Below are 18,692 nucleotides of genomic sequence, written 5' to 3'. Positions count from 1 at the left end.
CAGAATGTAGTGTTATAGTCATACTAGGGTGTAGAAAAGATCAACTTAGTGCAAGGTAGGTCCATTCAAAAGTCCGATGGCAGTCTGAGGGAAGAAGCTGTTCTCAAGTCGGTTGGTACATGACCTCAGACTTTTGTATCTTTTTCCCAACGGAAGGTGGAAGAGAGAATGTTCAGGGTGTGTGAGGTCCTTAATTATGCTGGCTGCTTTGCCGAGGCAGCGGGAAGTGTACACAGAGTCAATGGATGGGAGGCTGGTTTGCGTGATCTACTGGGCTTCATTCACAACCTTTTGTAGTTTTTTGCGGTCTTGGGCAGTGCAGGAGCCATACCAAGCTGTGATACAACCAGAAAGAATGCTGTCTATGGTGCATATGTAAAAGTTGGTGAGAGTCATTGCTGACATGCCAAATTTCCTTAGTCTCCTGAGAAAGTAGAGGCGTTGGTGGGCTTTCTTAACTATAGTGTCAGCATGGAGGGACCAGGACAGGTTGTTGGTGATCTGGACACCTAAAAACTTGAAGCTTTCGACTATTTCTACTTTGTCTCCATTTATGTAGACAGGGGCATGTTCTCCTCTATGCTTCTTGAAGTCGATGGCTATTTCCTTCGTTTTGTTGACATTGAGGGAGAGATTATTGTCGTTGCACCAGAAGGCACCAGAATAAGTCGACCAGAAGGGTTAGGACCTTTGAAAATTAGGGTGCAAGCCCACCTTGGTAATGAATTGGAGCTTCCAGTTCTGATACACTACTGCTAGGAGGCCACTATAGTTGTATGTACGATCTCCTGTTCTAATAGGCACACCATGATTGAAAATCCAATTAGCATTGGCAAAGGACCCCTAATTATACCCTTCCGGGGCCAAGTAGGCAACCATCCTTACACCTCCATAATCCAATGGAGATGAGAATTTGCCTTGGAGCCAACCTGACAGAAATTACTTCCCGTTTCCTCCTCTCGCACCCTCACTCCCTGACCACCGTCCCTCCCCCCACCCCCCCCACCTGCCCCCCCCCCCCACCCCCCACCCCCCAGCATGCACACACATACAATGAAGCCTTCCCTTTTATTCTGTTTTATTCTTTCACGGGATGTGTAGAAGAGCAGAATGGTAGTAGCACAGTTAGCACTGCTGCCTCACAGTGCCAGGGACCGGGTTCAGATCCAGCTACGGGTCACCGCCTGTGCGGAGTTTGTACATTCTCCCCGCGTCTGCGTGGGTTTCCTCCGGGTGCTCCGGTTTCCTCCCACACTCCAAAGATGCGCGGGTTAGGCGGATTGGCCATGCTAAATTGCTCCTTAGTGTCAGAGGGATCAGCAGGATATATGGGTGGTTATGGGGATAGGCCTGGGTGGGATTGTCAGTGCAGGCTCGATGGGCCTCCTACTGCACTGTAGGGATTCTATGATTCTATGTGGGTGTCATTGGTTAGGCCAGCATCATTTTGTCCATCTCTAGTTGCCCTTGAGAAGGTGGTGGTGAAATGCCTTCTTGAATCGCTGCAGTCCGTGTGGTGTAGGTACGCCCACAGTGCTGTTAGAGAGGGTGTTTCAGGATTTTGACCCAGCAACTATGAAGGAACGATGATGCCTTGCAGTGAAAACTCTATCTGAAGATGTGTTGGGGAAATGGCCGTCTAACATTCGTGCCTTTTCTGTTATTGCAAGTACAGAGGAGTTCCCCAGTCAACCGTGGTGGTGACCCGAGTACAGGAATATCACACAGAACCCTGTGCATCCCTGGTCCATGTTTTTAAGCACCAACGTAGCTGCTCACAGTTCAGTAATGCAATTAATGAGTTTGAAGAGGTAGCATCAGCTGAGGAGTGCACGGTGGCAGAGGAGCAGAACCTGTACAACAGCTCACTATACACATTGATGTCAACAATCTGTGTTTTGTGTCAACATTGTGCACCTGAGATGTCTGATGTTGCACGTGGAAATCTGCAGGATTCAAAATCCCAATGCTTTGCTGATGCTGCCCTAAAATGCACTGACATAACAGCCTTTGTAAATGGATTGGTTGTATGGAGACACATTGAGTGATCTCCCAGAACCAATTCACCTTTCACCTCTTTATACTGTGGGCCCTTGATAAACTTGACGACTTAACAGATATTGATGGGGGATTTCGTGGATCAATACGATTTATGGTTGAATATCACAGCCATAGAGTTCTCCTGAAGGTCGAAACTGTCAGCATCTGACATTATCCAATTGTCAATATCAATGGAGTGCAAGTTTAATCATTTCATAAGCAGGCACTGTTACAGAAATATATTTTTGATATTGACACACTAGTTTCGTAATCATTGCCACTTGGTTCTCAGGGGCGGCACGGTAGCACAGTGGTTAGCACTGCTGCTTCACAGCTCCAGCGACCTGGGTTCGATTCCCGGCTTGGGTCACTGTCTGTGTGGAGTTTGCACATTCTCCTCGTGTCTGCGTGGGTTTCCTCTGGGTGCTCCGGTTTCCTCCCACAGTCCAAAGATGTGCGGGTTAGGTTGATTGGCCATGCTAAAAATTGCCCTTAGTGTTCTGAGATGTGTAGGTTAGAGGGATTAGTGGGTAAAATATGTAGGGATATGGGGGTAGGGCCTGGGTGGGATTGTGGTCGGTGCAGACTCGATGGGCTGAATGGCCTCTTTCTGTACTGTAGGGTTTCTATGATTCTATGTAAGAACAAAGAACAGTGCAGCACAGGAACAGGCCCTTCGGCCCTCCAAGCCTGCGCTGATCGTGATGCCTGGTTAAACTAAAACCATATGCACTGATGAAGTCCATATCCTTCTATTCCCATCCTATTCACGTATTCGTCTAAATGCCCCTTAAATGCCACTATCATACCTGCTCCCACCACTTCCCCGGGCAGTGCGTTCCAGACACTCACCACCCTCTGTGTAAAAAACTTGCCTCACACACCTCCTCTAAAACTTTTCCCCATGCACCTTAAACCTATGTCCCCCAGTACTTGATTTTTCTACCCTAGGAAAGAGCATCTGACTATCCACTCTGTCCGTGCCCCTCATAATCTTGTAAACCTCTATCAGGTCACCCCTCAACCTTCCTCGTTCCAGTGAGAACAAACCGAGTTTATACAACCTCTCCTTTTCTACCCTAGGAAAGAGTGTCTGACTATCCACTTCAGCAATGGCTGGCTGAGCTATTGCTTTTTGTATTTTTATGGTTATTTATGGTTATTCTGAAAATAAGAAAGGATTTGCTTACAGCGATTCTACTTTGCTAAATGATTATGGAGTCAGCCCCAGAAAATCAGTGACTGGTGTTATCCAAAGTCATGATATTCATAATCTAATATCTATGCAAATGGACACCATCTATGTTCCCCTGCAGCACTAAGGGCCTGACACATTTGGAAAGCGAGAGTGCCTGTTTTACAGTGGGATGGATATGAATGTACTACCCTATGCAAACAAGGCAATGCATCCCCAGTAGATCTCTGGATAGTTAGCTGACTGGTTTGGCATATTTTGATACTGGTGGCTTGGAAGATATAGTGGGATAAGAAAGAACTTGCATTATTGGAGCATGTCACCAAGTGCTGCACAGCCAATAAAGTGCTTTGGAAGTGTAGTTGCTGTGAAAACATTGGCAATTACAGCGACCAGTATATAGCAATGACTCAAGTGACCAGATATTCTGCTTTTAGTGATGATGACCGAATATAGATCTTGGCTCAGAGGCTGGGAGGACAATCCTGTTCCTCTTGAATGCTATGGTGGGATTTGTTACATTTACCAGAGGGGCAGACAAGTCATCAATGTGACATCCCAGCTGCAAATCGGCCCCCCTGTCAATGTGGCACTTCCTCAGTGCTGCCCTAAAACACTAGCCTACATTGTGAGTTCAAATTCTCAATCAGTGCTTGCACTCATCATGTGCCTGCGTTGAGGCGAAAGTGCCGGGAATCGCGACCGGCGTTCAGTTGGTCGTGATCTTCGCAGGCCTTGCGCCAGGGAACGGCACGAGACAGATTACCATATTCATTATTCTATTTAAATCTGTTTAGTGAGCCCGGGATGGCATTGCCAGGCTCACTTATGTTTCCAACCTCGCCGGTGGAGGTCCACACCAGCGGGGATCACAGATGGTCCCGAGCAATCGGGGCTTGATGTGATGGCCTCACTGGTGTGACCGGAGGCCATTGAGGCCCCCCAGGAGTTCAGGGATAGGATGGCAGTGTCCCTTGGGCAGTGCCAGCCTAGCACCTTGGCACTGCCTGCTGTGCACCCTGGCGCTGCCAGCATGGCACACTGGCAGTGTCTACTGGACACCAGACAGTGCCAAGGGATGGAGCAAGAGGGGGTGGAGCCTCACAGGGGCAGGGCTAGAAGGGGTGGGGCCAGACAGGGGGAGGTAGGAGAAAAGGGAAGGGGGGAACTCTGCAATGGAGGATGATGAGGGCTGATGGGGCCTGATAGTTGGAGGCTGGGTCTGGCCACTGGGGGTGTGGGCGGTGAGGGGTGAGAAGGGGTTTGGGGCCAGCGATTGGGCATGCTGAGGCCGGCGATGTCAGGCGCTGGGGGGTCGGGGCCAGCGATTGGGAGGCTGATGATCAGGTGCGAGGGAGGGGGGGGGGGAGGCATGTACACTGATCTCCCAGTACACTGGGAGAAAGGTGTATGTTCAATGACCCCTTGAGTACTCTGCTGTCAGCCTCTCGAGTGGGATTAGCACCCTGCCCCCGTCCCGCTACTGGCATGAACCGCCTGATGTGCTCTGTATCGCACACTGTGCCATAAATTATCAATAGGTAGCTCGCCCAATAAACGGTTGGGAAAACCTCCCGTTTTCCCACTCGCTGGGCACTGAGAATATTTTTGGGAAAATCACGCTCGTTGTCTTTGAGAGATGATGTAGCATTGTGCCTCCTTCCCTTTTGAAGTTTAAGCTGGAAGAAAGGTCTCATCCGACATGCCCATGTCGACCTGGATCAATAAACATAGATGCTAAGGTAAGGATAGGTGTGCACATAATGCCCTGCTTGTATTTACATCTGCCCTTCTTGCTCATGTCCCAAGTGATGGAAGCAGTCGCATGAAAATCTACCACATTGCCTCTACCACACTTAAAATCAGGCTGGCTTTATTTCATAAACATTAACCAAAATAACAACATCAATGGGTGGATTTTGCTTTTGAGAGTGTGTGAGAGTGTGGGGACTTTCCTGACCTGTGAATGAAAGATTAATGTCTCTAAAGAGTTTGTGTTATGACTATTTTTGGTGTCAGCATGACGCACTGTTCTGTTCCAACATGAAAATCGGATTAACCCATTGTTGTCCTGTCATTAATGTCTTTCCACGGGTGGCACGGTGGCACAGTGGTTAGCACTGCTGCCTCACAGCGCCAGGCACCTGGGTTCAATTCTGGCCTTGGGTCACTGTCTGTGTGGAATTTGCACGTTCTCCCCGTGTCTGCGTGGGTTTCCTCCGGGTGCTCCAGTTTCCTCCCACACTCCAAAATTGTGCGGGATAGGTGGATTGGCCGTGCTAGACTGACCCTCAGGGAAGAATTTTACCGGCACGTTCTCCCGAGGTTCGTATGATCCGGCCCGAGGCCAATGGAGAATGCCGAACTCTGAGCCTTGCCTGCTCCCGGAATCAGGGCGGGCGCACCAGTAAAATTCCGGCCTTAGTGTCAGGGGAACTAACCAGAGTGAAGGGGTAAGGTTACGAGGCTAGAGCCTGGGTGGGATTGTGGTTGGAGCAGACTCGATGGGCTGAATAGCCTCCTTCTGCACTGTAGGGATTCCATGATTGCAGTGTTTTAAGTCTGTTAATTATTTTCTCTGTATATGTTTCTCGCTTGTAGGCCAGACCAGGTAAGGACAGCAGATTTTCTTCCCTGAAGGACATCAGTGAACAAGATGGGGTTTTACGACAATTGACAACAGTCATCCATGGCAGATTTTTTAATTGAATTCAAATTTCATCATCTTCCATGGTGGGATTTGAATCCAGGTCCCCAGAAGGGGCGGCACGGTGGCACAGTGGTTAGCACAGCTGCCTCACAGTGCCAGAGGCCCAGTTTCGATTCCCGGCTTGGGTGAAGTCTGCACGTTCTCCCCATGTCTGCGTGGGTTTCCTCTGGGTGCTCCGGTTTCCTCCAACAGTCTGAAAGACGTGCTGTTTAGATACATCGGTCATACTAAATTGTCCCTCGATGTACCCGAACAGTCGCCGGAGTGTAGCGACTATGGGATTTTCACAGTAACTTCATGGGGCAGCACGGTGGCACAGTGGTTAGCACTGCTGCCCCACAGTGTCAGGCACCTGGGTTCATTCCAGCCTCAGGTCAATGTGTGTGTGGAGTTTGCACGTTCTCCCCGTGTCTGTGTGGGTTTCCTCCGGGTGCTCTGGTTTCCTCCCACAGTCCAAAGATTTGTGGGTTAGGTTAATTGGCCATGCTAAATTGACCCTAGTGTCAGGAGGGTTAGCAGGATAACCTTTTATTGAATTCAAATTTCACCATCTCCCGTGGCAGGATTCGAACCTTGATCCCCAGAACATGAGCTGAGTTTCTGGATTAATAGTCTAGCGATAATACCATTAGGCTATCGCCTCTCCCTGACGCCAGTTGCATAGGCCCTCAACCCTGGACTACCCTCCAAAATGCCTCTCCAGCTCTCAAAAGAAACTCCTTAAAACCCAACTCCTTGACGATTTGAAACCCACCTTCTTGACCATGTTCAACCCTGAGTTGAGCTTCTGAACTGTACTTGTGCCATCATGAGGTCATTCAAAACCCTGTTGCCCGTGTCTCAACTTACAGCAAGCCCATTCCCCCACCATCCTGGTACTCGCTGGCCTACATTGGCTCCCTGTTATACAATGTCTCTCCTTCAACCCTTCCAACCATCTGTTATATCAGCATTCCTCTAACTCTGGGTTCTTGTGTATTCATTATCACAATTGTGCCACCATTGGGTGGCCATGTATTCAGCAACCTAGGCCCCTCTGGAATTTCCTTCCTGAAGTGTCAATTCCAAGGAGGCACAAGTTCAAGATGAGGGGGGAAAGTTAAAGGGAGATGTACAGGGGAGGTTTTTCATGTAGAAAGTGGTGGGTGCCTGGAACACGCTGCCAGAGGAGTTGGTGGAAGCAGACACATAAGCAACATTTAAGAGGCATCTGGATGGGTACATGAATAGGGAGGGAATAAAGGGATGAGGACTGAGTAGGGGCAGAATGTTTTTTTAAATTTAGTTAGGGCATCATGATCGGCACAGGCTTGGAGGGCCGAAGGGCCTGTTCCTGTACTTTCCTTTGTTCTTTGTTCTCCATCGCTCCGCCTCTCTACCTCATTCTCCTCTTTTAAGAAACTTCTTAAAACCCATCTCTTTGACCAAGCTTTTGGTTATCTGCCCTAATGCCTCCTTTTGTGGCTCATTGTCATACTTAGACCATAAGATATAGGAGCAGAATTAGGCCATTCAGCCCGAGTCTGCTCCGCCATTCAATCATGGCTTACTCTCGTCCCCATTCTCCTGCTTTCTCCCCGTAACCCTTGATCCCCTTATTGATCAAGAACCTATCTATCTCTGTCTTAATGACAGTCAATGCCCTGGCCTCCACAGCCCTCTGTGGTAATTAGTTCCACAGATTCACCACCCTTTGGCTGAAGAAATTCCTCCTCATCTCGGTTTTAAAGGAGCATCCCTTCACTCTGAGGTTGTGCCCTCTGGTTCTAGTCTCTCCCACTTGTGGAGACATCCTCTCCATGTCCTCTCTATCTAGGCCTCTCAGTATTATGTAAGTTTCAATTAGAGTCCCCCTCATCCTTCTAAACTCCATCGAGTATAGACCCAGACACCTCAACCATGTTGTCCCATAACACTCTTGTGGGTGTTATACAAAGAACTTTGGGCCATTCATGATGTTAAAGACACCATAAAAATATAAATTGTTGTTGATGTTGCCTGAAATGTAAAGCTGTTAAGTTTTTCCATAGGCTTATTTAGTATCAGATTAGTTTTGTTTATAATTCACCAAGCAATGCTTTCCATATTGCTGAATAGAAAGGTATATATTGGGCACTCTCTGTTTCTGAAAGTGGAATCGATAAGGTAAATTGATATGTATTGCTGTTTTAAACACTTGAGAAGGGAAAATTTACCTCAAGTTTGAAATTGGATGTCCAGGACTATCTTGGAAGCTCTTGAATGATCTCAGTCAAGGAAGGTTGAAGGGCAGAAGTTAATTGAATCTACAGCTGTAGGAAGAAGGTTTGGGCGATTGTACGTGTATAATTAGGAGGTCTTGTGGCCCAGTGGGTAGCGTGCCTGCCTCTGAGTTAGAAGCTCTGGGATTCGAATCCCACCCCAGGACCTGACCGAGGGGATTTTCACAGTAACTTCATTGCAAAGTTGACGTAAGCCTTCTTGTGGCACTAATAAATAAATAAACCTTAAACAGTAAAACTGATGGTTAAGGAAGGTGAACTCATAACGGGGTCAAACAGGTTGAATGTTGACCTGTAAATCCTTCCAAACACACCAACGGCTGGCGGTAAGAGTGGGAGAGTCTCCTGATCAGCCACGCTTGATGTGGAGAGGTGCCCCTCAAGCTATAATCCTCTGGCGACAGACTAGTGACCTGTTCCAGGAATTACTAGCTATGGAAACAGACAAAAGTCTGCCTTAGTGCCCCACTTGGTGTGGGAAGAGAATTGGAATTGGAATGTGCACAATTTGTATTCTTGTAACAGTTTTGCTATTACCACTGACCGTATACAGTTTGATTGGATCTCATTTTATTAATCAATCTTTACTAGAATGTGATCATTTGCCATTCTCACTGCACAAATGTGGGAATGAGAGTCCACACGACCCGAGTATCTCAATGTGCTGGACTGTTCATGGGACCAGCTCGTGAGTGGGTTAATACGGCTTTAGATGTAAGCAGGCAAAGATAAAGATATCTCCACAGACAAGGGGGGTGATGGAACATGTGCAAGTCACTTAACGTACCTGTGATGGTGTGGAGTATGTTACCTTGTTCAATCATATTTATGGGAATTGATCTGAAGTTTGCGAGGACAATATAACCATGGTAACAAAAGGAATGGAGGAAGGAGATTGAGAAGGGCTAAGTGCATTTTGCTTGATCCATGCTGTTGTCATTTTTGTGTCTCTTTGATGTACTCTTTGCTGGTATACATGGAATGTGAAGATCAAAGGTAAAAATGGTGAAAAGGACATGAATGAACCACTACATAGCAGCACTTGGACATGAATCATGCTGTCTCAGTAAAGAGCCGACCCTGCATTGTCACAACTGCACATATGTGTTCATTGGCGTTTAAAGTAATAAGATGAATTGGAACAAAAAACAGCTCATCCCCGACCTGAGACACAAGGTGAATAGCCAAGGTCTTTTCCCCAGGGTAGGGGAGTCCAAAACTGAGAAGAGAAAGATTTAAAAGGGATCTGAGGGGCAACTTTTTCACATAGTGCGTGTATGGAATGAACTGCCAGAGGAGGTGGGACAGGCGGGTACAATTACAACACTTAAAGGACATTTGGACCGGTACATGGATAGGAAATGTTTAGAGGGAAATGGGCCAAACACAGGCAAATGGGACTAGTTCAATTTAGGAAACCTGGTCAACATAGATGAGTTGGGCTGAAGGGCCTGTTTCCGTGCTGTATATCTCTATGACTCCAAGGGCGGGATTTTATTGCCTCGCTTGAGCGAGACCGGAAATTCCAACCCGAGGTCAACCGACATTTCCGTTGTCCGCCCCCCACCTGCTCCGATTTCATGGCAGACAGGTTGGTAGAATTCTGGCGGGTGACTCTCTGAGTCAATCAGGTTGGCAGCTCTCCAATACTGGCAGTGCCACCGGGAATGATGATCACTGCTGGTACTGAATTGCGGCTGAGTGGAAGGATTGTCACTGGAGTCCCGGATCAAGGTGAGTGGGGTCAGTCAGGCAGGCCCTAGAAATAGTAGGGAAGGAGTCATTGTCAATGGCAGGGCGGGGTGGAGGGGATATTCTCTTTCCGCTGGCAGGTCCTTCCATTGGGCTCAGGATGCTGGAGAAGGAGGAATCTGCCACCCAACAGGCCTCAGACAAATGAACAAACAAAAATACCTCCACTTATCTGTGTACATCATAGAATCAGAGAGCATAGGGGAAGGCCATTAGATACATGGGGTGGAATTTTCAGGCCACACTCGCCCCAAATCCGGAAAATCCCATCCGACGTCAACTGACCCTTTCATGGTCTGTGTTCTGCTTGCTATGATTCCTGTGGCGGGTGGGACAGTACAATTCTGACCATGGTTTAGATTAGTCGACACCAGTGGTAAAACGGTCTATCAGAAGCATACAGTTAACACACACCAATCCCTGTTGTGTTACAGTTCACTCAGGGGGGCGCGATTTTGCCGACCGTTCATGCTACGCACCTGCTGCAGCGAAGACGTAAAATTTGGCGGCAAGCCAAAGGTCCATTCACTGCAGCGGGAAGGGAAAATCCCACTGGCATGAACGGTCGGAAAACTCTGGCCAGGGAGTCAGAGTGGTCATTTTACATGCGTGCCATAATCTGGAGCCGAGGATAGTGATGGTAGGGACCCCAACATTCCTCCCATATCTGACTGACCAAGAATCACTCCTGTCCCTACCACCTGCCATTGGCATGTTTGGAAGGATTTGCAACCCGTTTCTCTGCAATAAAATAAACGCACCTTCTCTGGCCATCAAGTCCTGGGATGGGACTTGAGCCCGGAGCTCCTGGTTCAGGGGCAAGGACTCTATCCACTATGCCACAAGACTCTCCCCTTCCTAGACAGTAAGACCAGCTAAACTCTCGTTGACACAGTTTGTGAGTATTACTACCCAGGGGAAGGTCCTGGCTATATCCAGTGGCAGGCTTCCATTGTCACAATTACCAGAACAATGCATCAAGATTTTCAATATTGACTATTACTATTGTCACCACTGTCCAAAAGTACAGGCTTCAAAGGTCACAAGAGAGGGAAGTTCTGAGGAAATTCTGCTGTCAAGATTACAGTGCAGCTAAAATCCTCACAATGTTTACAAGGGACCTGGGTTCGATTCCCGGCTTGGGTCACCGTTTTTGCGGAGTCTGCACACTCTTCCCGTGTCTGCGTGGGTTTCACCCGGGTGCTCCGGTTTCCTCCCACAGTCCAGAAAAGACGTGCTGGTTAGGTGCATTGGCCGTGCTAAATTCTCCCACAGTGTACCCGAACAGGCGCTGGAGTGTGGCGATGAGGGGATTTTCACAGTAACTTCATTGCAGTGTTAATGTAAGCCCTCTTGTGACTCCAATAAATAAATAAACTTAACTTAATGTCGCGAACCTGAGGAAGTCTCCTTTTGACGATTTACTTAAGGATAGTGGGACCAGGAAAAAAAAATTCCCCCTCCCTTGTTAAATTATTAAACGGAAACGCATTTCTCTGTGAACTTCAAGTAACATCTGGAGAACGTACCGTCTTTCTCTTTCTCGTACATGTGGGTTTCTTGCAGCATGTGTAATAATTGAGGGCTGCGTACTCCATCAATGCCGCAAAGACAAATAAAAAGCACACAGTGACGAATAAATCCATAGCCGTGACGTAGGAGACCTTTGGCAGTGATTTTCTCGCTATGCTGCTGAGCGTTGTCATGGTTAGCACCGTTGTAATCCCTGTTGTGTAAAGGAAGAAATGCCAGTGCAAATTAACAAGTGAGGAACATTTCCAATCCATTATACAAATGCCCTGCTGTCATTTTATTACTGTATTGATTACTCAATTAGCTGCTGTGGTCTTATGTGAAATCTCCACAGTCAAGGCAGAAGCTAGAATACAGACAGCAGAACGCAATAATGCAATAGCAAACTGGCCTTTATATATATAATCCCACCATGTTAAATTCAATTATAAAAGCAAAAATACTGCGGATGCTGAAATCTGAAACAAAAACAGAAAATGCTGGAAAATCTCAGCAGGTCTGACAGCATCTGTGGGGAGAGAATAGAGCCAACGTTTCGAGTCCAGATGACCCTTTGTCAGAGCTTTCAGTTCAAATGTTGGCACTTGAGGGATGAATGGGGTCTCAAGGGCCTCAGTGCCACTCAAGGTTACTTTTATATCACCATAAATGGGATGTCAAAGTGAATCACCGAGAAAAATCCTTGGGTGGGATGTTCCGGCCTCGCTTGCCCTGAAACTGGAAAATCCTGCCGGCGATCAATGGATGTTTCTAACGCCCTTTGCCCGCCCCAATTCCCGTGGCGGGCGGGGCAGTAAAATTTGCCCCCTTCTCATGTAGAACACATGGTAAAAGTAAACGTTCATAGAATCCCTACAGTGCAGAAGAAGCCATTCAACCGATCAGATCTGCACCAACTCTCTGACAGATTGTCTGACCCAGGCCCTCTCCCCTTCCCTATTCCTGTAAACACACACATTTACCATGATCAATCCCCCTAACCTGCGCATCTTTGGAGTGTGGGAGGAAACTGGAGCACCGGGAGGCAACCAAAAGCAGACACAGGGAGAATGTGCAAAATCCACACAGACAGTAACCGAGGCGGGAATTGAACCCAGGTCCCTGGCACTGTGAGGCAGCAGTGCTAACCGCTGTGCCACTGTGCCACCGTGCCCCCCAAATTTGTTTCACTTCCTGCTCCTGAATTTCTGCTTTGGAGCCTTACCTGCTGATCGGGAATCTTTGTGTGCAGAGTGGAAATTAATGAGTTGCCCCCTTAATGGTTTACTCCCATTTAAAGTCCTAATGGGCAAGCTTTGCACTGGGTGCGTACAAGTGGAAGTTCCCATTAGCGAAGCCACACTTAGCACAGTCAGTAGAATGGAAACAATCCAGGCAGAAGAAAGTGTCATGATGTGGGAAGAATGAGAGAAAGAAATCTGGTGTTAAACCAATGGGTGAAGGTAAAAGTGGCTCCCAGGAGACTCATGGAAATATGTGGCCCTTGTACACATTTGGTCAAGTTGTTTGGTGTTGGAAAAGTTAGATCATGTTTTACCTTCAAAGGTGCCCAAAGAGGTGATGACCTACTGGTATTATCGCTTGACTATTAATCCAGAAACTCAGCTAAGGTTCTGGTACCTGGTTTCGAATCCTGCCACGGCAGATGGTGGAATTTGAATTCAATAAAAAATATCTGGAATTAAGAATCTACTGATGACCATGAAACCATTGCTGATTGTCAGAAAAATCCATCCGGTTCACGAATGGCCTTTAGGGAAGGAAATCTGCCGTCATTACCTGGTCTGGTCTGCATGTGACTCCAGAGCCACATACCAACTGCCCTCCAAGGGCAACCAGGGATGGGCAATAAACTAGGGATGGCCAGCCAGCGATGCCCATGTCCCACGAATGAAGAAGAAAAAACAATGGGAGTTGGGAAGAATTGAATGATCCTGATGAATTGGGCCGTTGGGATATGAGTAAAGTGCCAATTGTTACTCCAACACAAGCTTTGACAAAGGGTCATCTGGACTTGAAACGTCAGCTCTTTTCTCTCCTGACAGATGCTGCCAGACCTGCTGAGATTTTCCAGCATTTTCTTTTTTGGCTCAACACAAGTTGTGCCTGAAACGTATTTTACTAAATACAGGCCAGCATCCTTACTGTTACAATTTTCTAAAGTATTAAAATAGTTATTTGTTAAAAGACTAGATAATTTTATTGATAAGTATAAGTTACTGTGTAATAGTATGGGATCAGAGCAAGTAGATCCACCTTATTAAAATTGATAGAATTAATGGAGGAAATTACTAATTCGAAAGATAAGAAGAAATTTAAAATAGGGGTTTTTATTAAAAAAAACATTTTTTAATGTTTAATGCAATTGATCATGGTGCGTTACTTTAAAAACTTGAAAGCAATGGGACTAGCGGAGCAGTGAATAATTGGCTCAGAAGTAATTAGGAAAATAGGCAACAATTTGTAAAAATAGATGATTGGGAAGCAGATCAGATGAATATTCTTTGTACAGTCCTACAGGGATCTGTTTTGTTTATTTCATTAAATTTTTAAGGCATGAAATTATTACAATTTATTTTATTCGCAGATGACACCAATATTTTTTTGTTTTGGATGGGATCTTCAATGAATTCAGCTTATTGACGTTGTTCATGCTGAATTGGATAACTTAAAGATATGGGGGGGCGGGGGGGGGAGCTTTCCCATTCTGTCTGCCACGGCAATCGGAGCAGGCGAGGGGTGGACCACGGAAAGGTCCGTTGACCTCAGGCAGGGGAATTTCCGGTTGTGGGGCAAGTGTGCCCAGAAACTCCCACCCCTGGAGTGTGATTTTGTGGCCACCATGACTGTTAAATCCCACGAGAGGCTTAAAATAGGATTTGCGCCAGCATGATTTTGGAAGGCAATCTCCTCAGTCCTCCCTTCCGATGATGCAATTAGGTCCCTGCCCAGGAAGGGCGCGATTCTGATTTGCAAGGGTTTGAATGCATTACTGAGTGGGCATAACGCCTCTTCTTCCACCCTCAATGTATCTTCCCACCCATCAGCCGTGACATCACGTTGGCACAAACCACTACATTTTCCTTTAAAAAAAGAAACCTGGCACCATGCCTTCTCTCCACTCACATTGTCTGTACCTTTAAGACTTGATTACTTATAAAGGCTCGCATTCCAACCATTATCTTGTAAATTGAGTTTGTGTCTATATATGCCCTGTTTGTGAACAGAACTCCTCGTTCACCTGAAGAAGGAGTGACACTCCGAAAGCTTGTGCTACCAAATAAACCTGTTGGGTGACTTTAACCTGGTGTTGTGGGACGTCTTATTGTGCTTACCCCAGTCCAACACCGGCATCAAGCACATCCGGAATGTGAGAAACGCAGTCCCATTCAGAAATTAGTGGAGATAATGCAGCCTTAAAGTGGTGAGCAACATTGAGATTTAATACACTGGTCGATGAGATTAAAACAACAGTGTTCAAGAGCTCAGTGCTCAATGAGCCCTCCCGCTATGCCGAGGTGTTGTCCCCAGGATCCACTTCCAAGGTGGAGACAGCCTGAGATCATACAATCATAGGATCGTAAAATCCCTATAGTGCAGAAGGAGGCTATTCGGCCCATTGAGTCTGCACCGACTGACAGACTATCCTACCCAGGGCCACCCCACAACTCGATTCCCATAACCCCACACATTTACCATGTCTATTCTATCTAATTTACACTTTTTGAGACACTAAGGGGCAATTTAGCATGGCCAATCCACCTAACCTGCACATCTTTGGACAGTAAGGAGCAATTTAACATGGCCAATCTCCCTAACCTGTGCATCTTTGGACTGTGGGAGGAAACTGGAGCAACCGGACGAAACCCACGCAGACGCAGGGAGGACGTGCAGACTCCACACAGACAGTCACCCAAGGCCGGAATTGAACCCGGGCCTCTGGAGCTGTGAGGCAGCCGTGCTAACCACTGTGCCGCCGTGCCACAATGTCCTTGCCGGACCTTTAAAAACGACACCCGGATCTCAGATTCCCGGTGATGCCTGCGTGTTTAGGCCCTGCCCCTCCAGCTGGCTGTGTGAGTCTCGCTGGCACTGTGAAATCGCAGAGTGCCGTTAAACCAAGGGAAGAAAGATGGCTGTGAAGCCGATGAGTTACACACAGCTTCACTCGCCTGATCCAACCCCCCTGTGTTTTGCGGTGGCAGCCCAACATTGGCTGGCGGTGTTAACTTCTGGTCCTGCCGCTGTCAACAGGGTTTCCTGTTGTCCGCACCCTCCATTGTCGGGGAAGCTGTGGCTGGGGGTTGCTGTCAGCGCAATCAGAAGATCCCACCCCTTGTTTTTTAAGTAGTACAAACATAAAGGGTGTAAACTTCCCCGGCAATGGAGGCTGTGGACAACAGGAAACCCTGTTGACAGCAGCAGGACCAGAAGTTCCCACTGCCACCACAAAACACAGGGGGGTTGGAAATCCCATGATATGTGTACTTCAGTTTGTGGGGTTAATCTCTGGAAGGCTTTGAGTGAAGACATTAAAAGATGTACAGATATTTTTAGGTTTGAAACATGTATAAACCGACTCAAGAACAGCTTCTTCCCTGCTGACTTCACACTTTTGAATGGACCTACCTCGTATTAAGTTGATCTTTCTCTACACCCTAGCTATTACTGTAACTTCACTCTCTCCTTTCCTTCTCTATGAATGGTATGCCTTGATCTGTAGAGCGTGCAAGAAATAATGCTTTTCACTGTATACTAATATATGTGACAATAATAAATCAAATCAAATGTATAAAGATTGAATTTTTAGTTTATATAAAGTTAAGGAATAAGGTGGAACACAAAAATGAGAAACGTGTGTGACTGGGAACAGGATAATTGTTAAGCATTTGAATTGTTTTTTTGATTTGATCTGATTTATTATTGTCACGTATTAACATACAGTGAAAAGTATTGTTTCTTGCGCGCTATACAGACAAAACATACCGTTCATAGAGAGGAAACGAGAGGGTGCAGAATGTACTATTACAGTCATAGCTAGGGTGTAGAGAAAGATCAACTTAATGCAAGGTAGGTCCATTCAAAAGTCTGACAGCAGCAGGGAGACAGCTGTTCTTGAGTCGGTTGGTACATGACTTCAGACTTTTGTATCTTTTTCCCGAAGGTAGAAGGTGGAAGAGAGAATGTCCGGGGGCACGGGGTCCTTAATTATGCTGGCTGCTTTGCCGAGGAAATGGGAAGTGTAGGCAGAGTCAATAAATGGGAGGCTGGTTTGCATGATGGATTGGGCTACATTCACGACCTTTTGTAGTTCATTGCGGTCTTGTGCACAGCAGGAGCCAGACCAAGCTGTGATACAACCAGAAAGAATGCTTTCCATGGTGCATCTGCAAATGTTGGTGAGAGTCAATTGTATGGGGTGGCACAGTGGCACAGTGATTAGCACTGGTGCCTCAGAGTGCCAGGGACCCAGGTTCACTTGGTTCACTATCTGTGTGGAGTTTACACGTTCTCCCGTTGTCTGCGTGGGTTTCCTCCGGGTACTCCGGTTTCATCCCAAAGTCCGAAAGACGTGCTGGTTAGGTGCATTGGCCATGCTAAATTCTCCCTCAGTGTACCCGAACAGGTGCTGGAATGTGGCGACTAGGGAATTTTCACAGTAACTTCATTGCAGTGTTAATGTAAGCCTACTTGTGACACTAATAAACAGAAAACTGTATTTGTGAAAAGGGGTAGGGATTCATAAGCTTGTACTTCTACTCCTTTTCAATCATGTATGTCCTGTATATATTATTTAGTAATTATTTTGTTTATGTATTGCTTAAAGTAACATTTTAACATGTTATAAATTAATAAATGATTCATAGAATCATTGAATCCCTACAGTGCAGGAGGCGGCCACTCTGGCCATCTAGTTTGCACCAACAACAATTGCATCCAGATCCTATCCCCGTAACTCCACATAATTACCCTGCTAACCCCCCTGACACTAAAAGCAATTTAGCATGGCCAATCAACCGAACCCACACATCTTTGGACTGTGGGAGGAAACTGGAGCACCCGGAGGAAACCCACGCAGACACGGGGGGAACGTGCAAACTCCACACAGACAGTGACCCAAGGCTCGAATTGAACCCAAGTCTCTGGCACTGTGAGACAGCAGTGCTAACCACTGTGCCAATGTGAATGAACCAGTTCAGATCCAATTCAGGGTCAGACAGATGTTCCTGATGAAGTGAAAAATTCAAATGAAGATCAAGGGCACAATCAGCCTCTGCTGGAGAAAATTTCTTCTCAGACTCAGGCCCAGGTGGGTTAAGATACTTCCGCAAGTTTTGAAAGTTTGGTTCAAGAAAGGCAGTATTCTCTCAGGAATAGCAAACCAATGGTTAAGTTGGATTTGCAACTGAATAAAAAACAAGAAACTGTCTGTAAATTGTATGGAATTTATATTTTCATTGAGTAAGAGCATCTTCTTGTGACTATTTGTGCCTCTATCCATATAAACCACAACCAGAATAAACTAATTCAGTTGGGTACTTGGGCTCCATGTTGCACACAGTCTCTTTTAGTCGTGTAAAGCGATCACGTACAATAGTTTGCATTGAATACTGTTTGTTATATAAGCAAACGCAACAGTCACTTTACAAATTAGAAGTTCCCATCCCCATCAAAAGCTGTGTAAGTAATAATTTGTTGATCCATTCCGTAGGGTTTGGTTGGGTGTAGAACACTGCTTCCTTCCAAAAATGCCACAAGATATACCCAAACAGGGCCTTGGTTTAGCAACATTCATAAGGAAACAGTTATTCGGTATTGCACTGGAGTGCAATATGCAGACCATGAACACTCTTCCTGATGTAGAATTCAATCCGTAATGTTCTAGCATGTAGAGTGTTATTAACTGAATTAAACCAACATTGCTACACAAATGTTAGACCCACTCATTAATTTTCAGCTATCAATAAATCACTGGTACTGGCTCCCCTCAGCAATGTCACTTTGGGCATTACATCCACTTCCTCTGGGCCTTAGGATCATAGAGTTCTACAGCACACCATGCTGCTCTGGCCATCAAGCACCTATAGGTTCTAATCCCATTTTCCAGCACTTGGTCTCCAGCCTTGTAGGCTATAGTGTTTCAAGTGCTCGTCGAAATACTTCTTAAATGTTACGAGGATTCCTGACTATCACCCTTTCA

General features: G+C 46.5%; 1 protein-coding gene across 4 annotated transcripts in view; it reads right to left on the bottom strand.

The window, feature by feature from the left end:
• gabrg3 (gamma-aminobutyric acid type A receptor subunit gamma3) overlaps window positions 1-18,692 on the bottom strand; it is a 605,769-nt gene that overhangs the window by 8,799 nt on the left and 578,278 nt on the right. For 3 of the 4 annotated variants that reach the window (XM_078222416.1, XM_078222419.1, XM_078222418.1), the window contains one exon: window positions 11,488-11,684. In XM_078222416.1, coding sequence (XP_078078542.1) covers window positions 11,488-11,684 — 197 coding nt within the window. Of the gene's footprint in view, window positions 1-5,136; window positions 5,191-11,487; window positions 11,685-18,692 lie in introns of all 4 variants that reach the window. The other variant, XM_078222417.1, reaches the window with a different exon arrangement.

Source organism: Mustelus asterias, chromosome 10, assembly GCF_964213995.1.
Source record: "Mustelus asterias chromosome 10, sMusAst1.hap1.1, whole genome shotgun sequence".
Taxonomy (NCBI): Eukaryota; Metazoa; Chordata; class Chondrichthyes; order Carcharhiniformes; family Triakidae; genus Mustelus; species Mustelus asterias.
Note: the sequence above shows the minus strand (reverse complement) of the source record. Positions and strands in the feature narration are given on the sequence as shown.